The 26399-nt window shown below is 38.7% G+C and overlaps 1 protein-coding gene across 3 annotated transcripts; it reads left to right on the top strand.

Annotated features, from left to right (window-relative positions):
* Positions 1–2564: 2564 nt before the first annotated feature.
* GSPT1 (G1 to S phase transition 1) lies at positions 2565–24958 on the top strand. Of its 3 annotated transcripts, none has more exons than XM_062503950.1 (15): positions 2565–3082; positions 12118–12165; positions 12541–12582; positions 13316–13543; positions 14544–14577; positions 15053–15130; positions 16367–16547; positions 16912–17066; positions 18006–18146; positions 18880–18973; positions 19309–19389; positions 19971–20144; positions 20577–20666; positions 20984–21152; positions 21856–24958. In XM_062503950.1, exons 1-15 carry the CDS (start codon positions 2671–2673, stop codon positions 21906–21908), a joined length of 1980 nt encoding a protein of 659 aa, XP_062359934.1. In that variant the 5' UTR covers positions 2565–2670; the 3' UTR covers positions 21909–24958. The 3 variants fall into 3 exon arrangements, with proteins under 3 accessions (XP_062359934.1, XP_062359936.1, XP_062359935.1); XM_062503952.1 differs by having other exon boundaries at positions 2565–2965; positions 21856–24956; XM_062503951.1 differs by lacking the exon at positions 21856–24958 and having other exon boundaries at positions 2565–2965; positions 20984–21840.
* The last annotated feature ends 1441 nt before the right edge of the window (positions 24959–26399 follow it).

Raw genomic sequence — 26399 nt, 5'->3', positions numbered from 1 at the left:
TATTTATTCTAAACATTTTGATGCAGAAGAGATTTAAACAAGAAAAGCTTTTATAATGATTTAATACCTCAAACAAACTAGACCATTCACACTCCAGTAGATATTTTGCCAGTAAAATTATCGTAATTCCACTTTTGTTTTGAGTACCAGATGTTCCAAAGTGGAAAAACAAACTACTAGCCCTGTAAAAAATTTAGTGTTTGAGTTTACACAATTCCTATGTGTGACAGCCTGCAAAACAGGTTTGTACACTCTGAAGGACATCTGGCATCTTCTGAAATTCTGTGGACTAATTGTTCATATCCTAGCAAGTACCTAAGGAATAAGTACCTGTCAAGGAAGGAGGAAAGATTGCGAGACACAACTACTAATTATGTTCTCCTGAAATCAGTGGTAATATGCACTTCTGCACCTCTGATCAAATGCATGTTTGGCCCTACTCCCCACAAAAAATTATCACAACTCTGTGCTTGAGAAGCCATTGGAAAGAAGCTTAGTTTCAAAACCCTTTAAGAAGAATGCCAAAATATGTGCACGGATTGCTTTCTGTGTTCTGTGCTGGTCATTTTAAGGTACACCTTAATTGCTCTGAAAAGGCAGAACCTGCCTCCAGTTAAGGCTTTCCAAACCTGTAGGCTGTGTCAGGGCTCAAACAAAACACAAGCTTGCAAGACAGCGTTGCACTCATTACAAACCTGAGCTCTTAAATGCTCATAATGACAGTAAAATATGTTCAGTAACAAGTCTCTCTGTCAGCAGAGTGCACGCAGCTTGCTCCCCACTGGAGTTTTGTTATTCAATACTAGTAACCCCTGAGTGCTGAAATGTTGCTACCTTGTTTCCATACTATATGAAATGTATCAGACACCTCTTGGTTAATAAAAGTCACCTGAGAAGCAAAGGTTAGAACAGAAAGAAAACAAACACTAACTGCATACTTCTTTTCCTTTTGTTAAACAGAAAAGTGATTGCCACGCACAGCTGGGACTTACTTGTAGCTTGACAAAATTCCAAATATTACAACAGTAGCACAGGTGAGACTTTTCCTTAGTTATACTCAATTTGAAGAATAGAGACTGACAATGTCTGAATACTGGAGAGTAACTCTGTGCCAGAGAATAGGGTAAGGGTTAATCTCTTGGTAGTGCTTGAAGGAAAGGCTTCCACTTAGGCAGATGTTTTTAGTCTCTCATAAGTGATACTTTTTCTTCCAAAATGAGCTTGATACGGAGTTAGCAGGGTTTTGGTTTAGGTGTTTGGGGTTTTCTTGCAGCGGGGGGTATGGGGTGGGTTTATTTTTGTTTGCTTTATAAGTGCTACCCTGCACACTAATGTTTTCCCTGGATATGATCTGCTGGAAATGCAAATTTCCATTAACACGTAGAAGTTTTTGTTTGTCTATGGCCCACATGTTGCTGCTGGTGTGCAGCCAGAAACCCTCTGGTTCTCATGGCAGGATTACATTACACAAATGACTCTTGAGGAGAGCTTTGGCTCTCCAACCAAAAAACTGCTCTGGATTCTGTACCAAATTGAGATCTCTCATTTTTAGTTCTAAGACCACCTGCTTTCAAACAACTCTGCAATCTGTCCTACAGTATTCTAATATGAATTATGCTGCAGATGACTCAGTCCTCGCATGTCAGCACTCCAAGAAACTCCCAAGTATTTGCTTTGTGTAGTTATAAACACGCTGTACCTTACAAGACAAAATGCTGCCGCAGCCTCCTGCAGCCCTGTAACCAAAATCTACTTGTTTCCCCTCTGCTTCGCGCTGTCTACTACAAATATACTTAACTTCAAGCGATGTTTTTTGGGTTTGTTTGTTGAGGTTTTGCTTTAAAAACTTCTAAGAGTCGTACCAGTGGAGGGAGGGCCTCAGTATTTGGAAAGTCCTACTGACTCTGGCTTAAGTGGATGGGGTTTTCTACATGGTAACAACCAAGGTAAAGTGTCCTATAGAATTACCAAAACTGGAACTTTCCATGCATCCTGACCGCTTTTATCTGGACAGGTAGGGCAGCTTGCATCCCGTGGGAGGGCGCGTGCTCCCTGAGCTTCCCCAGCAGTTCCGCCGCCAGCACTGCCCTGTCCCTCCGCACCTCTGCTCTGCAGGACGGGTTCGGAGTCATTTCGCACCGACGGCAGCTGGCCCGGGCGGTTCCTGTCCCTCCGCACCTCTGCTCTGCAGGACGGGTTCGGAGTCATTTCGCACCGACGGCAGCTGGCCCGGGCGGCTCCTGTCCCGCCTGAGGCGTTCGCGCCCCCTGGAAGAGGGGGCGGGACCGGCAGGGACTCGCGGCGCGCGTGGGGAGCGCCGGGAGTTGCAGTTCCTGAGCGCGCAAGGAACGCAGGCAACTCCATTTCCCGTCTGTCCTCGGGAGGCGGGCCGCGGGTGCGTTCGTGCGGCATGACGGGTATTGTAGTTCTTGCGCCGCCCCTCGGACGTGCAGCAGGAGGAGGACCGGGGGAGATAAAGACTACTACGATGGCGGCAAGAGAGGCTGCCGGGAGCGAGTACGGCGGCCTGAGAGGCCACACTGCGCTCGCGTCGGGGCGGCGGAGCACACGCGGAATCGGCGGAGCGAGTGCTGAGTCGGTGCCGCCGCCGGCTCCCCTCTCACCCGGGAGACGCTTCGGGGCCGCGGAGCCTTGTGGGGCCGCCGCGAAATGGAGGCGAACGGGAGCGGCAGCAGTAGCGACTCGGCTCCCGACTGCTGGGACCAGGCGGACATCGAGCCGGGCAGCGGCGCCGGCCCGGGCTGCGCCCCGCCGGCCGCGGAGGCCGAGGCGCAGCAGGAGCTGCTCGGGGCGGCCTTCAGCCGGCAGCTGAACGTCAACGCCAAGCCCTTCGTGCCCAACGTCCACGCCGCCGAGTTCGTACCGTCCTTCCTGCGGAGCGGCCCGGCGCCCGGCCTGCCGCCGCCCTCGCCCCCGCCCGGCCTCCCGCCGCCGCCGCTGCTCGGTAACCGCGGGGCCGGCACCGCGGAGGGCGAGGGAGGCAGGGAGCGATGGGGGCCATGTTGGGAGGGAGCGGGGCGAGGGTGCCGGGCCCGCGGAGACCGGGAAAGGGCCGCGCGGGGCGGGAGAGGAGCCGGGCCGGGCTGGGGGGCGGCCCGGGAGTCAGGGGCGCGGGGGGCACGGCCCGGGGCGGGAGCAGGGTCCGACCGCGGGAGGGTCTCCCCGGCGGGAGGGGCACGGCCGGGGGGAGCCCAGCGCGCAGAGGGGCTGGGGAAGGGGCGGCGGGGCCGCGGAGCACCGCAGGGGAGCCGCTGTCGGCCCCGAGGCAGCCCCCGAGTTCGCGGGGGCCCGGCGGGATGCGGGGCTCTGCGGGCTGTGCTGCCAGGCCGCGCCGGGAGCGGGTGCTCTGCCCTCGGAGCGGCAGGAACTGGGGTGCTCTGGCTCCCCGTGGATCCCGTGTGCCATTCGCCGGGACCCTTCCTCGAAAGGGTCACCCGTGAGGAGAAAAACCGCATAGCTCTACTCTCTCTTCCTATAATATATAAAATAAATATAATATATCTAATATATATAATATATAACATATAATACTCGAGGAGTTGTGGAAGATTTTGGAGGTAATAAATTTAGTGTTGCTGGGGAGAAAAGCACTGCTTCAGCTCCCAGTGGCTCAGATCTATCTTAAATGTCTTTTTGAAGATTATATCAAGTAATTCTTTTTCCTAACATAATGCCGATAAAGGATTAGTAGGGAAAGGAGTTTGGTCCAGCTGGCCTCAAATAATGGAATAACGTGAAATTTACCCTGCTTTTAATTTAAAAGGATCTTTGTGTACGCAATCAATGTTTATACTAGATTTACTTTGCGTATGGGAAATTAAAGGAGAGCTACTTTTCCATTTCCAGCTCCAAACTGAAGGTTCTTTCAAACATCAGATACGCTGCTTAGCTTGTGGTAGTGTTTTAATGTCACTCCTGCAGCTAAGGAGTTTGACATCTTCCTAACTTTTCCTATGATTTCCTGTATCCCTATTGGTATATGAAATAAGCTAGTGTTTCAGGTATTTAGTAATTTAATTTCACTATTTGTTACATTATGTTTGGCATGATTGCCTGTTGGTTGTGTCTTATTATTTATTATGTTTTGCCTTAATATATTAATTGGTCTTGATCTCCCTAGTATCTATAGTTAGTAGTTGTTAGCAACTAAAATCTGTAACTTTTATATATGATGCTTTAATATTTTTGTAACAAAATATTAACCTATTCCTTCTGTTAGACTATATGTTCTCTAGAGCTGTTCAACACTCCTGATTTTTAGCAGAAATGTAGCTCATGTATTGTGCAGGCAAGCAGTGTCTAAGTGCATTAAAATAAACTTCAGAGAAGCCATGGGCAGGCTCTCAAATTCCATTTAGAATAAATGTATATTGTTTAAATTCACAGATGTAGAGGTAGACTGGGTAGCTTGGGGTTATGATGAACACGTGGTGCACCTTCAAAATCCATTCCTGTATTTTTCAGATACTGGCTTGAAAGTTTGGGGTTTTTAAACTATGGAATCAATACTATGACTGGAAGCTTTCTTAGTGCTTTGAATATTATTTGGATAATTTTTATTTTTTTTTTTCTCCTGGCTGCTTTTGTAAGGTTTCATTGAAGGCTTTTTATAGTTTGGGTTTTTCTTGCAGGAATTTAAACTACATCTCCTCACCTACTTATTATTTCTTCACTCTTCTGCTACTTCTGTGGCCTGTGATGAGTTTTTTCTTTCCAGAAATTAGGGATGACTTCATGGATTAGGTGTGATCATCTGGAGTGATCAGGATAGCTTTGCTTTGTGTCTTTGTGTATGAGTACATTTCCAACATAGTGCTATAATCTACCTGCTTTGAATTCACCTTGATTACTATATCTTCTTTAAGGTTTAGGATTTTGAGTTTCTCTAAGTAGCTTCAATGTCCCTAAGGTTAGGCAGACAAAAATCTGTAGTTAAAAAAAGCAATTTATTTCCTAACTAGAATGCTGTACTGTACTGGAGTACTATACTCCTCCAGGTCTGATGTGCTTGGTTACAGAAGGTAGTTGACAGTCTTCTCCCTGCAGATGTTTGCATAAGGTGACAACTACTTTCCTGGCTGGAAGAACTAGGTGGAGGTTGCTCTGGAAATAAGTCAGAACAACATGTGATTAGACAATAGTGCTGAATTGGTTACTTTTCAGCAACCCAGTTTGCTTTTGTTCCCATAGGGAATTAGGTGTTCTGTGACATTCATTCTTCATTACATGGTTTGTAGTGGGAAGAGCTTAAATTAGCCTTGATTAATCTAAACCTTAAGAAACCTAAAAGGTTGGGTGTCACTTTAGGAATTCCAGTGTTAAAGTTAAGTTCTAGTAGTGCTTTTCTTCTTGGAACTTTTTCTTGGTGAGGTTTTGTACTTCCTTAGTAATTCAAAGGCCATTATAGATCAGTATAAGTGTGTAGTAGCAGCATAGAATATAAAAATTCCACAGGACTGATTCCATTGTGTGGCTGCATTGTGTAATAGTGTTTCCTTTCATGCACATTAACTTACTATTTCTAGTAATTTGAATAAAATTCCTGTCATTTATGTTTAGAGCACAGAAGGAGCACTCTTAGAAGCCATTTATGGAATAAGATGTTAACTTTCTAATAACTTTCTAAAACTGAGAAACTCTGGAGACCTGCATTCCTAATAGCTTACTTTAAAACTGCTTTCTTTTGATGGGTAAATTTTTATTAGGAAGCTGACTGCTGTTTACCACCAATATAGCTTCTGCTCAGACATCATTTAATTCCAAAATAATTCTGAAATTATCATTTGATTATATGGGAAAAGCATATTATTTACATTTTTGAACCTAAGGAATATGCTAAAATCAGTATGTTCTAAATGTTGTAGCTGTGAGGACTTGCTTTTATCAAATTGTGTCCAAGTCAAACTCATTTGTCTAAAAACTGTCTTTGTTGGATTCTATTGGAAATGTGAAGACTTTTTTGTTTTCTGCCTGTGACAGCCATGGCTGCAGCACAGTTATTTGACAGGTGAACTGGGAGGGTGTCACAGACACGTTGTACTTCTGGAGAGACTCTCTGGCAGTTGCTGGACTAGCAAACTCAACTAAATTAAGGCCAGGTGTGATAATGAAATGACAGTAGATTGTGTTAGGGCCTCTAAATGTTCATGGTCACAACTGTGCCTTGCAACTTCATTCTGCTGTACCTTCTGTGACTTCTTTTTCTACTATGTTTTATTAATTTTGTAGTTGTATGTAGGAGATAATTACATTTGGATGGCTTTTTCTTTGTTTCTGTATCAAGGCATGGTTCAGAATAGTTAACACCAACCTCCGATTAATAAGATTCCTAATTTTTTTAATTTGGTATGAGAGAATCAAATTGGTTTTGAAAATGTAGCATCAATTGCATTTTTGTGGTTCAATGTTTGTTATAGTTCTTGAATACTCACAGGATTCTTGGTAAGATTTATCACAGCTTCCTTGTATGGTCTTTACTGTATTTTGTGTTAGTTTTTCTTTTCAGAAACAATTTTGAAGTATTCACTCTTGACTCTGCTTGGAGCAGGAGACTAAACTAGCTAACTGCTGGGATTCCTTCCAACCTGAATTGTTCACTGATTTGAAGTATGCAGTGGCAATAGCAAGAGAAAAAGCATCATTAGTATGAAAGTAATAAGAATAAAAAGTGTGACACACAGCAGCTGGTGTAAGGAAAGAGCATTTGTCCTTTTGGTGGTATTAGGGCTGCTGTTTAATTTGGTAGTTCTCTTGACCACTTCAAATGGATTTCTAAACGTCTTTGTTAATGGCTACATTTTAAACAACTTGCACCTACAGACCTGAGCCAAGCAAACATCTGGCTTAAGATTCAGTGCCTCTGTTTGTTTCGCTCCCTAAATATCCTCACTTGCCTGCAGTAGTCAGTTCTGAAACAGTTGTATTCAAGCAACTGGACATGCTCAGCCTTCAAGTGTTGTAAATCAATGGATATTGCATTTTTCTTCCTGCTTTCTCCTGCCCTCATTTTTTTCTGACCTTGTAGCAGCTGGGACATCCATATGTCAGTCAGACACAAGAGGTGGAGTTTCAGTATCTTCTGCTTCAGTTCTAAAACCTGTTGTTTCCAGAGCAGGATGATGAGTTATCTGTACCACTGGGTTCCCCAAAGCCTGTTATCTCATTTTACACTGTGACACTCTTCAACATTTCAGTCCTCAAAAGACTTCACTTTGCATGTGAACTTGCCTAGAAAAGGCTTGTCTAAGACTGGCCCACAGTTCAAGAGGCTGTGGTGTTAAATAAAGGGTTACATGGTTGTTCATGTCAGCCTTGGAACAGCCATGTGCTATGATTTCCTCACAAGTGTTGGTAGTGCTAGTGTTAATCCTTCAGAACTGCAAACTTGAACTGCTCACATGGCAGCAAATCAGGGTTGTATTGTCAATGCAAGTATATGGGATAAATTCTTCTTATCTTAAAATTTGATTTGAGTTGGCATTTGACTATCTAGAGCAGTCTTCTGTATCAGCTTCTCTAGACAGATGAGCTGCACAGCCACTTCTAAAACAGTGCAGAGAAAGGCTGGATGTCTTGGCACTGACAGGTGATCAGGTATAAAATACCTGTGTGATGCACTCAGGGTGCCACTGTGTTACACAGATGTCCTTTGTCTACATGTAAAGTGTCCCCAGGAAGGTGTCCAGGATTGTGTTGTTCCTGTTAGAATAATTGATCACTCTGGTGGCCTTGCATGACTCCAGTAAAAGACACAAACCCCTGGGAGTTGGCTGTGCACTGCATGAACTGTCCAGGGGGCTACAGGCAGCCTGTGTCTGGCACTCTGCTTTGGGCTATTGCTTGAATGTGTTTGAAAGCATGATGTTACCTTAAAACTTGATTGCTCTATCAAAATGAACACAAAAATAAAGTGGGATAATTATTGGATTGTATTTATAATCTGGTTTTACAGTTCCACTTAAGGAATTTTGGCATTTTTCTCCTGTTTTGTGATGAGAGTTATACAAGCAAAAGAAGCAGATGATTGTATGAAGCTAAAATAGAAATATGGTTTTATTTTGTGTTTTTTATTATGAAGAAATAAAGCAGTCATAATTTAATCCATTAAATTAATGCCTATGTTTTTAAGAGGTCTGTGGGAAGATGACAATGATTGTATTTCAGTACAAAAGTTAGTTTTGGACATGTGATGCAATACTAAAAATATGGGTTATACTACAGATAGTGCATTATGAGAGATCTTTGTCACAGTGGAATCCTGAACTGTTGAAATACTGAGCTTGGTTTCTTGATTATTTGTCTTAAAAATCAAATTATCAGCTGAGCACAAATACTTGGCCTTAAGCAAAAGAGGACTTCAGAAAATCCCCATAAGCTTTCTTAAACTTAGTTGTTAAGAAGCATGTCAAGCTTAGATAAGATAAACTTAAGGTGTGTCCTCACTGGGAAAGGAAAAAGGTGGGTCTTTTACTAAGCTAACGTGTAATAAAAACAGATGGCTATGAAACAAGTGGTAACTTTTTTGGTGACTTTTACAGAGTTACATTAAACTATTAAAGCTGCTCTTGCATTGGTGCCTTTTGAAAACTAGTGTGTCAACTGGTGAAGCTGGGGCATAGGCTATAAAGCAAGGCAGAGAGAGGAGCATAATTTTGGGTTTAACTTTCAAAGCAACTGCCTTACAGTGAACTCATGAAAATCTTTCATTTCTATACAATTTTAAGTATTGAATATAAAGCACTTTGTTTAGCTGTAGCACTTATTTGTGCTTGACATAATTTTTGTGTGTTTTTGTTATCTAAGAATCTCTTGGGGTTTTTTTATTCTGCTTTTCGTTCTGTGTGTGTTTGATGCAGACTATTATTTTTGACTCTGCTGTAATTCCCTTTATGCTCTCATTTTAAAAAAAGAGGGGGCAAATATCTGTTATGTAATGCATGAAAACTGTTGAGAGTGTATGACTATTGTGTAAATATGTGCTACATTTTAATATAAATTTAATTTAAAAGCAATCTTCTACTGTTTATCTGCAAGCATTCTAATATGTTAATGCTGCAAAGTTCCTGGCTTATTGTCTTTTAAAACAGTATTTTCACAGGTTGGGTGATAACTTCAAATTTGTTGTACCTGTGCAGCTTTGATTGTACAACAAAAATGCAAACAAGTACAAAACTTGGTGTGATAGGCAACAAATCCATCAGCTGTAATAGAATGCTGTGTGAATGAATTAGGCAGAGTGGGTTCTTTAGGACATGAGATGTATTTTAAAGAGATCAGTCATCATATTTTACAAGTTGTGCAATTTTGGACTCTATATTGGTAGTATGCATACTCTTCCAGTGAATTTTACACTTTAAAAAATCCCCACCATTACCTTTTCCAGAGAAGACTCTGAATTAATGTTATTGTCTGGTGGCACCAGTAGATAAATGCAGCATCTGTATCCATTTTTGCCTTTGGCATTGACAACAAAGATATTCCAAAAAATGACCTAAGGCTCTGATGTTGAGCAGGACTAAAGATAAACCACGCACTCCATGTAATACCATGGATAAGGTTGCAACAGCAGTTCTTGACTTAGGGCTTGAAGGAGAGATGGAGTAAGGTTAGGTGTAAGTTGGTCACCATGTGTAAATCCAGTCATTTGAGGCATTAAAATATTGGCATCACTTAAGGTGTGTCCTGACTTTAAAACCAGATTCCCTACAGAAAGATAAAATATAAAAGATTCCTGTCTGAATGATCTCACAAATGAGAAGAAGTGACAGACCAAAATGCACCAGCCCTGTGGTCTAAGGAAGCAGTAGGATTGCATCCTTCTTTTCAGGTGATGGTCTTAAGGCACATTTCAGGCAATCTGTTCACTTCCACACAGAGTAAATGGTAAAGCCTTAGTCTGAAATGTTCCAATGTCTGAAATAACCTGACAACCTGGAATTGTTGATCAGAAGTAAACAATTACTGCAGAAAGAGTTTATTTTTGTCACTTAGAGCATGATAGTTTTGAAATTAAGGTTCTTTATTTATTTACTTGGTTTCTTAACAATAATTCTTTTTAGTGAGTGGTTTATGCTTCTTTCTGCTTTGAAGAAACAATGTATGTTTGATATAACTCAGTTTTCTCTTCCGAAGCATATCTGCCACTTGTGTACCACAGTGACCAGAGTTGAATAAATGGCTGTGGTTATAGCTGATTATCTGTTGTTCCCCAGTGGTGTGGCACTAGTACCCTTTAGCATCCACGCACAAACTGTCTTAGAACTCTCATGTGCCAGACCTGTACAAAATTTTACAGAGGGACTTTTTTTTACTTCTTCTCTGTTAGTTGTGAAGAAACTTTTTTTCCCATCTGCATACCTGCTGTATTGCAGACCAGAAAGTAGAAACTGGGTTTATATGAATGCTGTTGATTGTCATTGATATTCTTATAAAATATATTCCAATGTATTTTATTTAGCTCTACAACCACTTGTAGAACTTCTGTTTCAAGGCAACTGCATTAATACTTCCAAATTATACATTTCTCATTATAGCCAAACTTCTGGAGCGAAATCAAAAGCTTGTTGAAATTATATTGTAATTAAAATATTTATGCATCCCAACCACAGCATGTGGGAAATAGCCAACCATCTTCTGATGTGCTACAAAATGGAGGTTTTAGGTTCATACCTAGATTTTGTGCCACTTGCTTACCACTCTCAAAAATGGGTTGATTTTAGTCTTTTCCAGCTGCCAAATGGGAGCGATAGATCATTTCTTTAAAAGGATCTAAGGGTATTCTATCCTTATGCTTTTACTGACTATATTAAATAAATCTCTTAAAGTCTGGTTGGTTTGCTTTGGGAGTGCAGTGCATGTCTGATCCAAGGCAGGAGTGCAGGGAATGTTTCAGTCGGGCATGGCTGTGGCCACGGGATGGTGTGGTGTGACCCACATTCACCCTGCCTGCAAAGCCCTGTCCTCTGGCCCCCTGCCAACTCTCCCGGCGCTGCTCCACTTTAGAGAAGTCTGCAGCAAATACGCAAACAGTGCGAAAGCAAAGAGGCTTAGAATCAGGTCCTTCTCTGTATGGATTTATTCTTTTGAGGGGATTTGTTTCATCTTTATGTCCCATCATGCGTATAGAGCGAGTGATGCTCTAAGATCTGTGCTTAGAATTCAGTTGAAGGAGAGCTAGGGTACGGCTAAACAGAGGGTATGAATTTTGTGGTTGAAAGAAAAATATAATGAACTTGTTTCAAAGCATTATGAACTTTTACCAAGAGAAGGCTAAGTAGGTTAATGTTTTAGGGTAGTTATAAAAGGACCCTTGATCATGTGAAATAATGACCCAAAACATTGAGTGGTATGTTAATTGGAATGTATCACTCCTTGTAGGTTTAATAATTAGTTATACCTCGGCGTAAAATGTAGTGGCATGGTTTAGTGCATGAGAGGGTTGAGTAATTTATCCAAAAAAGGATGCTTGTGGCTTTGATAGATACACATGAGCAGTGAGATTGCCCTCCATGTAATGGGACTGTGCTGTGGTGTTAAGGAGGACTGGCAAACTTACCAGACATCTGAATGAGTTTATCATCCCTTGACCCTAATAACTACAGAAAATGCTAAGAATTTGTTTTTAATAGCTTGTTTCTGTTTTCTACTCAACATTTAGTGGAAGTGAGGCATAAGAACAGTGTAGACATGGCTGTAAGCAGCAGCTGGCAGGCCCTTTCCCTGCAGTTGTGACACCACATTGTGTCTTGGATACCATGAAACTGCTTTGATGTTTTTAAACACCAGTTAGACACTAACACTTACCAATAGGCAGCAGCTCAAAAAGGATGGGCAGGTAAAATATTGTGTATAGAAAAATTGCTTGCTTTAAGTGTATCTTTCCATGCAGTGGGAAGAATCATTTTCACCATGTTTAGGCACTGTTCTTTAGCAGTATTTGTGCTTAGAGGCTGTGTTTAGTACCACTTGGCAGGGAGGGAAGTGGTTATTCTTTCCATGCACTTCTTGCAATAAAGTTGGGAGATGATCTTTTATGGCAAAGTTTGGAAATTTTTCACATCATTATACTTTAAAAGATAAACTTATTTTTCTCTGCAGGTGCACCTGTAGAGCCTTCTCCAGAGGAGCAGACAGCCTCTTGTGAAGGTAAGGTTTTTGGTAATCTTCATTACACAGTTTAAAAAAAAATAATGTAAATAATATCCTCTTTTAAATCTCTGTGAACCTTTTCCAATCTTCATTATTCTCGTACTATTCTTGTAAGGTAGTGTGATTATCTGTAGTTTTTTTTTTACTATTTTATAGGCAGTTGAGAAAGGCTCATAAAGTGGCTTATGGAAGATCATAAAACTAGTGTAAAGTAGAACTTTCAAAATGAACCTGTATACTGAAAAGCTTTGGCAAGTGCCAAAACATCTGAACTATCCTTTTATTTAGTCACTCATTTTTCTTTGTTCTTGATTACTGTCATGGTAGGTATATGTCTTTAATGATTCATTTTTCCCCCTTTTTTTCTCCTAGGTTCAAATGCTGCTGTTAACATGGAAATTTCAGAATCTGTTGGTAAGACAAGAATTGTTTCTTTTCACTATAATAGTACTATAATGTACTACTGCACTACTTTTGCTGAATCACTGCAAACAAAATAGTAGAGCCTTTACATTTACAAATAGTCCTTGGTGTTTTCTGTTGTATCTGTATACTTGGGTGAGGAAAGAAGTAATTGGACACAAGTATACATTAAGAGCTGCAGTTGGTTTACTTGGACACTGTAAAATGATCAGTGCTTTATTAAAAAATAATTTCATATTACAAAATAGCCCCATTAACATGTGTGGAATGATGATTAGCAAAAAACTTTAAAGTGGTCAGCAACGTGAGCAATCAGAACATGGAAATTATATATTTCTCATTGTTTTGATGTGGCTTATGAGTGGACTTAGACTATAATCCCTGTCCTTTGCTTTCTAAACATATGGTGTGTGTCTGTGGATCCAGGCTACTGTGGTGATCTGAGTGGATCTTCAGATTTTCTTTTTCTTTGGAAAATTGTTGCCTTGTTAAAACAGAAGTTTCTGTATCCTAGATTTCTTATATCAGCACACAAGCTAGCTTGAAAGCTCCTGGTGTTAATAATTTCAGAAACAAGCAGCAGTTGTCCCTTTTTCACAAGGAAAATGTTAACAGCCCTGGTAGTTAAAGCCTTGTGATTGTACCTTTGGGGCAGGGGCTTCTCCCCAGGGTAATTCTTTTAAATTTCCTTATCTGTTTGAACATATCTGTGGTTCCTTTTTAGTGGAAAATGGAGAGACAGAAATGTCCCCAGAAGAGTCATGGGATCACAAAGAAGAACCCAGTGAAGCAGAGCTAGGAGGTGGTCCTGCAGGGGATGCGGGGCCTTCTGAAGAGAGCGCTCAGGAAATGATGGAAGAGGAGGAGGAAATACCAAAACCGAAATCTGTTGTTGCACCTCCAGGTGCTCCGAAAAAAGAGCATGTAAATGTAGTATTCATTGGACACGTAGGTGAGTTGTAAGTGAAGCTGAAGCAATTGGATCTAGCTCTTGTGTATTATCTAGAACTCCAAGATTAGAAATTAATGCTGTTCTTTGTATTCACCATGTCCTGAGGCTCACAGGAGCATTCGTTATAATGAAGCTGCTCTGGAAAATGAAAAATTTGAAGGCTTTTCAGGAGTAGAGTGCCAAGAGTGTGTTCTCTTGGACACAACAGTGCCTGTGTTCATGATTTCTCAAGTACCTGCTCCTGTTGAGTGCTGAACTGACACATCTGTGTTTACGATCTAAAGAACAAAATCAGAAAACAATGCTTCTTTTCTGCTTATTTAAATAAAAAGGGTTCTTGCTAATAGATTCAAAAATTATTATTCTAAATACTAAAATCTGAGAGGTTACAACAATAGCTTGACATAATTCATGGTTGAAAGAAGATTTATAGCAAAATATTTCATTTAATAGTTTCAATGAGCTTCATAAAAACTTGGGTCGTGTCAGAAGCAGAGAAGAATTATTGAATCACAAGTTATAGAGTAAATTCTGTGTTTTCATTTCTATAGCTACTTATCACCTTAAAAGTACTGTAACTTAGTCCTTGGGTAAATTTAGAATGGGGAGAGACAAAGGAAAGGGGCTGTGGGCAGAAATATATCCCAATATCGAAGAGCAGCACACAAGTTAGGGACAAGGAATAAAGGAAGCAGGGAAGGGGATTTTGCAAGAGCTTCCCACACTCTTGACCCTGGCTTTAGCTGGATTACTGCTTGATGAGGTTTCAGTTACGGATAATGCTGAACTTATATTTATGAAAACATCATGTTCAAAATTTGGTGTAATTTAATTGACAACAAATTATGATGGGAACAAGGGAAGGTGCAAGATGCTTCCAAAAACTTAGATTGTGGTTCAAAAAATGAATCATTTGGAAATAAACTAGGTTACTTAGTTCGTAATGGTCTGCTGTTTCTAGAATTGTGCATTGTTGATAACTTGCATTTATTTTTTTTAGACGCTGGCAAGTCAACTATTGGAGGACAAATAATGTAAGGAAACTCTTAAATTTTTAGATTTCTTGTCCTTGTGAATTAAAAAACATAAATTAAAATGAGTAGTATTTTTGTGGCTTTAGTCAGCATATGTAATAATTTTATAACAGAATATTTCTATCCTTGTCAATTCAGGTACTTATTGTCTTTGTATTTCTTAATTCCAGCACATTAATGTTATTGCTATAGGATTTTCACTTAATAGAAGCAACTATGCAAAAGCAAACATTATCAAATTTTAAAAATTAATCACTTTCTTAGAACATGACTGGTTTTCTGTCTGTTTTAAAATGCAATTTGAAACGGCTTTATAATATTGGTTAAACTTTGTCCTTTCTGTGAAGATTAAAAAAAAAATTAATATCTTTATTTCCCAATCATAATAATCTGTAGGGATTGTGTAAGTATTTAACTATTTGGAAATACCTTTCTGCTTTGTGTAAAATTGCACTTTTATTTTCCCTCTTTTTAGGTATTTGACAGGAATGGTTGACAAAAGAACACTTGAAAAATATGAAAGAGAAGCTAAAGAAAAAAACAGAGAAACATGGTATGAACTTTGTGAAGACAGTAGCACACTTTGCCCTTAACTGAAATGAAACTGGTTTTAGTCTCTGTCTCAGTAGCCCTGACTTCTTCCAGGCAAAATGGTGCTCTTGGGTGGATTTTTTGTGGGCCTCTTGTTTGATTTAGGTTCTGATTTTTTTTGGTTGGTTGGGTTTTGGGGGGCAGTGTGTGTATATACAGCACATGTAGCAGCCTGATTTCTGCTTCAATCAACTCCTGCAAAATGGGTTTCCCTTTTGAAAGCTTTGTCTTTTTGGCTGGAGGATAATGGGGGTTCAGAGGGCTCTGGAAAAGGAGCAGCTAAAGACTTCCCTAGGGCTAGAGCAGCCCTCAGGGATGGGCACTGACCTGAACTCACTGAACCGTGTGTGTGAGAGGGGAATAGAAAGGGTGACACAGTTCTTTTTACCAAGCAGCCATCTCCAAGCTGCATCTCTTCAGACACCACCCAGCCACTACAAAACAAAAACTAAGGATATCTACAAGCTGCTGTTAATGGTGAAAAATATTGCTATGTTAAACCAGTTCAGTGGAGTTATCACCACTTCTTTATCTTTAGTAAGAGTATATTTTTTTCTTCTTTATATTCACCAGTTTTCACAAATCCTGAAGGAGCTAATTTTTTTTTTTTTTTTAAATTTCAGTTTATCTAACTGAAAGCTAACTTCTTGGTGGCCAGTGGGAAAAATTATTAGGACGGGACAAGAGTCAATATAATGAAAATATTTGTGATAGTGTGAATAAAGATAGTGTATATTTCATAGCCAACTTCTGCTTAATATGGGCAAATAAATGGGAACTAATAATTATAATTCTCAATAATTATATATGCAAATCAGAACTAATGTTTTACTTAATTATGCTGAGAAGGAAGAATTGTTTTCTATATGATTCTGAGGTTTTTCTGACTCTGAGGCAAAACTTAAATTATCTGAGGTTAGATCATAGCTGAAGAACTTAGAAAATGAAAATTGTTTATGAGAATTTTTAGAATTGAATCCTTGTAGGTATGTGAAGGAGAGCTGGCAATGGGCTCTGCAGCTCACTGTGCACACAAATCAGTCAAAATCACTGTTGGTCATGGAAGTACTTGACTTAGCAATTCTGAGGTGGTTAAAAAAATTAGCCAAAATAAAAGGTCTCTTGCAACTAACAAATTATATATAAATTTAATAAAAATTAATACAACAATGGAGTATTTGGGTTGGGATTTTTTTAGGTACCTTTCGTGGGCCTTAGACACAAACCAAGAAGAACGAGACAAAGGTAAAACAGTAGAAGTGGGTCGTGCCTATTTTGAAACGGAGAAGAAACACTTCACTATTTTAGATGCTCCTGGACATAAGAGCTTTGTTCCAAATATGATTGGTGGGGCTTCTCAAGCTGATCTTGCTGTGCTGGTAAGGACAAATCAGATACTTTCCTTTTGCATATACTGTGGAATTACGCTTCTGATTTTTATTTTTTGTTTGCTGCTTTGTTCTTTTGGTTCGTTACAGCAGGCAGAATTTTCAAATGTTACATTTACTGAGATGAGTGAGTCTTGGAGTGATCTAACAACTTCTTAAAGCTGTCCCACAGGTGTCATGTGATTTATTTTTACATGTCAGTACAGAAACTAATGGGTAATACTGAGGATATACCAGTGCATGTTGGAAGTTTTTACTAGGTCTCATGACCCAAATGTTTTTAATAAGGCAGTATTGTTGATTGTTCTGTTCAGATAATTGTAGAGCTTTTATTAAAGTATGTATGTTTAACTAGGTTATTTCTGCAAGAAAAGGAGAGTTTGAAACTGGATTTGAGAAAGGTGGACAAACAAGAGAACATGCCATGTTAGCAAAAACAGCAGGTGTAAAGCATTTAATAGTTCTTATTAATAAAATGGATGATCCAACTGTAAACTGGAGTAATGAAAGGTGAGTTTAATATTTAAAAACTAATCTTCATTGACAGATAGTGCAATAAAATAATTCCTAGGTAAAGTAATTTTTGTATGCCATTATTGCTAAAAGAATGGTTGACTGGTGGACTAAACACAGAGGTTATAAAACTGGCAGGAAAACCAGAAGCTCAGTGCCTAGGACAGTGCCTCTCAATTCAGCTGGAAGTTCTATGCTCCTGCATTCACTGTCAACTGCTTGGATCCATGCATTCTAGCATAGTTTAATTGTTGACTTGGAAACTTTACACTGAGTCTAGAAAAAGAAGTGATTATGTTTTCAGTAGTCAAGGTTGCCAGAGTTGTCAGAGAACCTGCTGTGTGTTCTGCCCAGAATTGTGGAAGTTTTAGTGCGAAGCCATGAGGGCCTGTGCAGCCTTGGAATGTCAGCCTGCTTCACTAAGAAACTAAGGCACACCCAGTTCTCTGTCTTGGTCCTGCCCCAACCTTCTGACATTACAGAATTCACCCCAAACTGAGAGGAGGCAGTGTGACAGAAATAAATAGCATGAAACCTCCAGAAACTGTGTAGGAGATTGGAGGAGACCAAGCCAGCACTGAAGTGCAGCCTGTAGCATGACCTCAGGATGTGTCTGCGTGGTCAGTCCTGCTGTGCTGGCCTGGATCTCCTGCTTTGAGCAGTTCCAGCTTGTGCTGCTGCTCCCCCAGCCCTGTCATTGAAGTGTCTGGAGAGCACTGACAATGCTTTATGGAGTAAGGGAACAGACAACACCAAGCTGTGCTGGAAGGTTGCGGAGAAAATGCAAATAGGCCTCCAGATTTTCATTAGGCTTGCTTGCTGCTCACACAGTAACTTAACTGATGCAACTGAAATGTCTGCGTGTTTTTTAAAGCACAGGATTATGTTATGCTGGAATAAATGGAATTTACCTTGATCTGCTTGTCATTTTAATAGATATGAGGAATGTAAAGAGAAACTGGTGCCATTTTTGAAGAAAGTTGGCTTCAATCCCAAAAAGGACATTCATTTCATGCCCTGCTCAGGACTGACTGGAGCAAACCTTAAAGAACAGTCAGAATTCTGTCCTTGGTATATGTATGTATCTTAAATTGAGCAACTTGAATATTTGCTATATTTCAGTAAAAGTAAATGCTTCAGTGAAGCTCAGAGGTAGCAGAGCGTGGTATGTTGTAGTTGTGTGCCAAAGTGCTTGAGGAAATACAGCCAGAGCAACAAGAACACAGCCATGCAATGTGCCAATGAAAAGCATTTGCAAACTGCAGAAGATGAGTGAAATATTAGCAGTGTTCCTTGGCTGTGTCAGTTCAGTGCCTTATGAGCACTAGAATTTGCCAGTGATGCTGCAGCTGATGTTGCTAGAACGAGTAATTGATGTGAACAGTTTGCTTGAAGCTGTATTATAATTAGGGACAAGCCATGTCTCTCAGTGGATGGCATGGTTTTCAATATTGTTCAGTGTACTTTAAAAAGAATTAATGGAAATCATATTTGGACCTACCTTATGGTTTTATATTTCCAAAATACATTGCACATCTGTTGTGAGTCTCAAAGGAATAATTAATTTGTGTTAAATTTGCCTGTAATGTAACTTTAAAACATGCATTTCCTCGGTATTAATATGTTGGTTGGGGTAAAGTGGACACTACTGATGGGGTGTTATAATATATTTAGCTGTCTAGAGGTCATTGTTCTAAATGATGACAAAATGAAAATGATTCTGTTTGCTGGACTGCATTTATCCATTCTGAATAATTTTTAAATAGAAGGGTGCTCAAGAAATTGAAAAAAATGCTTTCTGCTCTTTTAGTGGATTACCATTTATTCCATACCTGGATAATTTGCCAAACTTCAACCGTTCAGTTGATGGACCAATCAGGCTGCCAATTGTGGATAAATATAAGGTACAGATTAAAATAACACAGAAAGTATAAAGAGGCTGTTTTCAGAAAGCAGTAAAAGGACTATTTACTGTACTTTTAGAGGGTATATTTTTTCTTTGCTAGTGTTGCATTTCCAAATGTAGAATAGAGGAGGGAAGGGGGAGTAAATAATTATATGAAACTCCAAAAATCTGTAATCTTTATAATCTGTAATGAGAATAATTTTCAAAATACTAAGTCTAGCAGTGCTAGATATTCATAGAGTTAAGTAATCAAACTCAGACGTAAATCATAAATAGAATGGATTCTTTGGGAAAATGTTTTCAGTTGATATGTAATGATTTCTTTTTGTGAAGGACATGGGCACTGTGGTCCTTGGGAAGCTGGAGTCGGGCTCTATTTGCAAAGGACAACAGCTTGTGATGATGCCAAACAAGGTATGGTCAGGTTTAGATATTTTAAGAATTTACTACCATAAAAAAAGACACTTGGTTCTTAGATACTTATTACTTTAAATCAGAAAATGTTCTGTTGCTCTATTAAACACAACTAAGCTGTCATATTTTACATGGGTGATGTTTCTGGGCACAGGGGGTGTGTGTAGCTCCTTAGCAGTCAGAACTTGGGTTCTCCTGCCTTAGTAAACTCAGTTGCTGCACTACAAATCATCACACTTCAACTGGGTTTTATTTCATGTTTGTACAGTTAGCTGACTAAACCTTTTACTGGCTGTGAGTTAACGTTGCTTAGTGGTTTATTTCTTTCCCCCTTTCCCTTTTCTTCTTTCCTCCAAAGGGAAACAGGAAAAAAACTTGAAAAAGAAAAACCTTCTTTTAAAAAAATTCAAGTATTAGTAATTCATCATTCAAATATTTTAAATGTTCTGAAGCTTGACAGAACCAAATATAATGAACTTAAACTGTAATTGAATTATTTATTTAAATACTGTTATATTGCAGTTATTTTGTACAAGACTAAAATATTCACAATGCTAAACTACATGTTTGTTTTCTTTAAGCACAATGTGGAAGTTCTTGGAATCCTTTCTGATGATGTAGAAACTGACTCAGTAGCCCCAGGTGAAAATCTAAAGATCAGACTGAAGGGAATTGAAGAAGAAGAGATCCTTCCAGGATTTATTCTCTGTGATCTCAACAACCTTTGTCATTCTGGACGCACGTTTGATGCCCAGGTAGAGTAACAACATTTAATTGCTGTATAGAGGGGTAAAAACCATAGATATTTTATGTTTTGCAAAATCTAAAACTTCAGTAATTTGAAGTTTCAGTTCAGATTTCTTAATCACTGCCATATTGCTAAATGGGCAATAACATACATACTTAACACTGACGTTAATTTGAGTTTTTAAAATATAAGTTGTTTAGAATGTAACTTCTCAATGAAGTTTTAGGTACTTATAATGGTGAAATCAAGACCTCATCAGTCCAGTTCTTCAGTTTTTACTTTCATATTATAAACTAATGACTGACAAATTTTAGCTCTTTGACAAAAATTTGTGTGTTTATTGTTCAATAGATGTATTAATATAGCTCTGCATTGATTATTCTCTGTTCTTTTATAAACGAAATTAGGAAAAATGCACTTTTTTCTAATTGTTTTACAGATAGTGATAATTGAGCACAAATCCATTATCTGCCCAGGTTATAATGCAGTGCTGCACATCCACACCTGTATTGAAGAAGTTGAGATAACAGTAAGTGCCATTTTAAGTTGTGATCTGAATATAAATAATCCCATTGTTAGGATGAAGAGTTCTGTCATGTCGTACATCTGTAGAGCAACTAAAACAAAACTCCAGCCTTGAATGGAATTCTTGGTTGTGCCCTAACACAAACAAAAATGGCTGTAACTGTTAGCATAAGCCCTCTGAAAAGTGGTCTATGTCATGACTGAATAAATCGTGCAAACTTTTTCATATATTTGTAAGTATATTCTTTCTTAGACAAATTGTTTGTAAAGAAAAATAACCCTTATTTTAGCACTCACAGATTATTCTTTTTTCTTATACAGGCCTTAATCTGCTTGGTAGACAAAAAAACAGGAGAAAAAAGTAAGACACGGCCCCGTTTTGTGAAACAAGATCAAGTCTGCATTGCCCGTTTAAGGACAGCAGGAACGATCTGCCTTGAGACATTCAAAGACTTCCCTCAGATGGGTCGCTTCACCTTAAGGGATGAGGGTAAGGCTGCTTCAGCAGCAGGTACTGACTGCTGCAAAAACTTATTTGAACTCAGAGCTGCATGGCAGTGAGGTATTAAAATGCTTTTATCTAGTGGAAATCATTCTCTGGGTAATAATGGAAAAGTAAATCTAAGCAAATTGTTGCCATTGTGCAGAGTCCTTACTAGTAAAAGAGAGAGGGTTTTATTCGAGTAATGTACAGAAATGTGTGTTGTGAAACAAAAAACTGAATTGGAAAAATAACCAGCACTGCTTTTTTAATGTGTCCTGGAACGTCCACCTACAATATGAATACCATAGTTCCTCTATTTAAAGTTGAAAAGTATCAGGGAGGTTGTATGTTGAGCTGTAACATGCACACCCTAGTAAAACTCACAGATTTGTGGGATGCATTTAAAATAAATTATTTGAAAAGCAGTAAACAGATCTGGTAGTGATTCTGCCTTGCCTTCTCCTTAGATGAGTGTAGAAGCAGGCTTTCCACAATCCACATTGTGTTCTTTGCTGTCAGAATAGCAGGCTTACTATTTTTAAAATTTGATCTTGCTTTTAAAATACATCGATGTTACAACATAATAATTTATTCTCTGTGATTTCTAATACTTGAGAACCTGTATTTTGGGGCAAGTTTTCATGTTCTTGGAGACGTCTACATTCCTTTCCCAGTCAGTATAACTCTGCTGTTTGTCTCCTTGGTTTAGGTAAGACCATTGCAATTGGAAAGGTTCTGAAACTGGTTCCAGAGAAGGACTAAGCATTTTTCTCAATGACCCCGCACAATACTGTGAGGAAAATCGACTCAGCAAAAGCCTACTTCACACCGCCGTCTTATTTTCTGCCCATTGATAAACTTCTCCCCATATTTTGCGAAGACAAATTTCACAGCAAAGGTCCACATTATGTCAGCTTTCTCATATTGAGAGCTCTGCTATGCCACTGTTGAATTTTCCCAAAAAGAATTTTTTTTTCTCCCAAATTCTGCTTCCTTGGAAAGATTCGGCAATAGCTTTGTAAGTGATGTGGACATAATTGCCTATAATTATGAAAATCTAAGGGATTTTTAATGTTTAATTTCCCCAGCATCTATAGTAAGACCTCTTTTTTCCAGGCAGATCATTCAGAGTGTGCGAGTGTGTGTGCACATGTTACAAAGATGACTACCATGTTAATAAACTATTCAATTTGAAATCTTTTTCGGTATTGGAATTGCTTTTGAATAATGTTTTTTATCCAGATGTAACGCAGTTGCATTAGCTTTTTAACTTCCCAGTAACCCAGATATTTGGTTACTTGGACTTTTCTAAACTCCTCAGCCTCCCCACACACACAGTTTTAAATGAGGCAATTGGGCACTCAACCAAGTTTGTATTAAAATAATTAGGTTTGCCCCTTCCCTTTCTTGAATGCATTCTGAAAATGAAAGAACATTCATGCAAATGTGGCACCTTCATTAGCTTTACATTTGTTAATATCTTCAGCAAATTTAGGTTGACCTAACATCATTACTAGACACAGGAAGTCAATTTTGAAAGCTAGAACTACATATTGTGTCTTTATGAAAGTTCAGCATTATTAAATTCTAAACTGCAGAAAATGCTAACAACCAGTAAATCAGTGAAACTTGAAAAACTAAAGAGAATCTGTGGCAATAGTGCCTATTAGTATTTATAAGAGCTACATTTTGTGGGAGAACTGGGCCAATTAAAAAGTGCCAGTTACATAAATTACTCAGTTCACCCTGTCTTTAATGTAGAGGACTGGATAATCCTTTGCTGTTTTTAAAGATCAGTCTGAACTGAGAGGGAGAAAGACTATTTAAATCCCTAAGAGTTTGCACATACTGAAATACGGGAGGGTCAGAATCAAGCACAGTCTGTAAATTTTTGCATATCAAAAAGCAATGTAAGCTTATGAGGACCAGTGAAGTTTTTCTTGAGAAACTAAGGCAAAACTGGTTCAAAGTAAAGCTTACTCAGTACAACTTGAAGGAGCTGCATAATAAAAACCTATTTAGCTGCACTTTGAAAATGGACTGTCTGCAATTGCTGTCCTGATTCTAACAATTAGGATGAAGGCTAAGGGATTTTTTTTCATTTTCCAGAGTATTAGTAGTAATTATTAAAAGGTATCTTCTGAGCTTCTTCAGAATATCTTAAACTAAACATTCTCAGCTGTAAAATTGGTGAGCCCATCTTCTCCCCCAAAAGTTTACAGTCTAGTGACTATATCTGAATTGAAACTCAAAACTGAAACAGATTTACCTTTTTTGGGATTTTTTTTTTTTTGGTTTGTTTTGTTTGTTTCTTTGTAACTGTGGAACTCCCATTCATTTCACTTACAGCTACATTGTATGGACAGAAGAAGTTATTGTCCTTCAGTTTCATATGACTACACTTGTAGCAACCGTAATGCATGGAATTTAAATAAATTTTATTATGTCTGCAAATCTCTGGGCTTTTATTTTTTTGGTAAATCTGAGTTTAAAAACTAACTTTTTTTTTCTACCAAGTGAACAAAACCCATGGTTCCTTGGATCTAAAACTAATCAAGAACTTAAAAGCCATGGAAACTTACTGTCTTGTTCATATTCTGGACTGACATTTCCACATATCTGACTGCTTTCTTGAAGTAAGCTCATGGATTTGAAATTTGCAAAGACCATTATTGGAAAATACTTATAGTTAGATTCCTAAATTATTAAGTCCTTGAAAATTTTTTTAAGGCGTTGAAATGTATCTGAAGACTACATGATGTTCCAGCATCAGTTTTCCACTGTTGAGCAAACTTAATGTGGGATTTTATAACTTCATTATTTTGAGGCTGGACTGAGTATTTAATATTAAACTGAATAATCACCTGGTGAGTTGGAGTATCAGTAGATAGAAAGTCTGAGTATTTCCATTATTCATCCCATCTAGTGCATTTGATTACCATTTCCATAATTCCAGTTAATGTCACCTTGTCTGTAAAGGGAGAGGCTGTATTATTACCAATTCATTAACAGAATCCACAATTAAAGACACTCCTTATCCTGTAGGAGGTTTTTATTTGGGTATAGAATATTTGCATTCTATAGCAAATATATGAAAATGTAAGGCATAAATGTACACAAATTGGCTGCATTTTGGGTAGAAGAGCTGGAAGTACATTGTATTTGAATAGTCCTCAGATTACATCTCAACTTTTTCATTTCACCTCCATTCTACATTTTATAGTCCCATTTTTGCTACTATTAAATGCAGCTAAATCTAGATGAAAGAAGACAAAAAGATAATGTGGCTTTGTTGGAAATAAATACTATTTGCTAATTCACTGATGTAATAAACTTTTTTAAATTACCATTTTGAATACTTCCTTTTGTGAAAATGTGGTAGCCTGCTTTGCAGATGAAACAAAAATAAAGGAGCTGTGCAACTACAACAGTTGAAAGGAAGGGGGGAAAAAAGAGGAAATAAAAGTTGGATTGAAGATACAGCACCCCTAGGAGCACTGCCAGGCTAACTGCTTGCATGGGATACTAGCAGGATATTCCCATGGTGTAGCTTTAACTCATACCAGCAAAACTCTGAGCATGTTTCTGCAGAAAGGAGAGATTGGGGTGGTTTTTTTCCCTCAGTATAATGGTATTTGCATTGTGATGCTGATGAGAATCACACCTTTCTCCCTGATTGTCAGCCAAAGTTTGTAGTGTAGATATGGCTTGAGTGCTTAGCCATGATGTAACTTACAAAAACATAAATTATTATTCTGTAAATTAAGACCTTGTATGTCCTTGAACTGAAGACCTTGGTATATGTAAAAATATTAAATGCAAAAAAGAATCTGAATGTGCAGCAGTACTAATTATTTGGCAAAAGGAAAACAATTCCTTGTTTCTACAAGCTCCAAGAAGTAAAAGAAGGGGTTCAATGATCAGTTGAGTAACATTGCTATCAACTCTCTACGTGAAACCATTCCAGCTCCTTGGTCATCTTAGCAGATAACCAGGAACTGATCCACAAACATGATGACACCAGTTCCTGAAACACTTACTCTGGTAGTAAATTTTATTCCTGAACAGCAAGCTATTGATGAAGATGTAGTAGTGTTGTAAGAAAAATAGCTGGTTTAAAGAGGTTTATCCACAGGGATATTTGCTGATCAGAATTTTTATGCCCCTCTACAGATTTTTTTCAGTGGCATAAAAAGCCCAGTAAAAATTGCTCAATGAAGAACCTCTATTTTAGACTACTTATGGCACCAGTCTATATATTAAAAATTATGTTAACAATGAGAAATGTGTTTTATAAGTGTTTATTACTGAATATTACCTAAGAAGAAAATATTAAGTATTTGATCTGTATTATTCTAGCATTTTGGTTCATACTACAGGCTACTGAAATGATGCTGTTAAAGCAGATGATGTGTACTCCAGACAAGACTGTTTTCTTCCTGAACTGGTACTCAAAGGCTCTTACTTATTCTGCTGTTGTTGTATACCCTATAGAGGATTTGGTACAGGAAAATATACCAACAAAACTGGAGTTATTACTGATGATTTTACATTGTGAACCTGTTTCTTTCCTTATGTTTATTTTATCGCACTATAAACCTGACACGATACTGCTTTTCCCCTGAAGAAATACTAGAAAGGATTCTAGTCTTAACATCAAATAGAAATTTATGCTAACAAACCCAAAATCTGTTGTCTGTGTTTATATAACCTTTGATAATCCATATACTTTCATTGGCTTTCCTTCCAATGTAAATTTTTCTACATTTCCTGTCAGTTCCATACACCCAAAAAAGTTCAACTACTTCTCAATAAAAGTAATAAGAGACATGAGAGATTAACTGTTGGGTGACAAACAGGTAGTGGAGGCAGTGTTCCTGTCACCTGTTAAGCCCCTAGAAGGGATGTGAGGATGAGCATTAGAACAAGAAAGCTTTGCAGCTTTGTCCAGGGGCTCTGTCCTTTGGAACAGCCCTCTTGGTGTCTGTCAGTGACTTGCACCAAAGCCTCGTAACCTCTGACTCAGGTTAGAGCTGGAGGCTGACTCCAGGATTGCAAAGGAACATAGTCGAAAGAAAATAGTGCTTGAACTCTGGTCTAGGGGGGAGATTTTCTTCTGAGCTATCTTGTAAGGCACATCTTAGTCCTGTCTTAATCTCTGCATATTCTTTGTGCCGGTTTTGTTGCAAGAATTGCACTTACAGAGATCTAGGATTTTGGCATTGCCATCAAATAGTCTGGAGGAACACAAGC

This window comes from Cinclus cinclus, chromosome 16 (assembly GCF_963662255.1).
Source record: "Cinclus cinclus chromosome 16, bCinCin1.1, whole genome shotgun sequence".
NCBI lineage: Eukaryota > Metazoa > Chordata > Aves > Passeriformes > Cinclidae > Cinclus > Cinclus cinclus.
Note: the sequence above shows the minus strand (reverse complement) of the source record. Positions and strands in the feature narration are given on the sequence as shown.

Bases quoted from the DNA above. Each gene is read 5' to 3' on its own strand.
- GSPT1 (XM_062503950.1), top strand. From the start codon at position 2,671: ATGGAGGCGAACGGGAGCGGCAGCAGTAGCGACTCGGCTCCCGACTGC. The intron at 20,145-20,576 runs GTAGAGTAACAA...ATTGTTTTACAG, and splicing joins GACGCACGTTTGATGCCCAG to ATAGTGATAATTGAGCACAA. The intron at 20,667-20,983 runs GTAAGTGCCATT...TTTCTTATACAG, and splicing joins TTGAAGAAGTTGAGATAACA to GCCTTAATCTGCTTGGTAGA.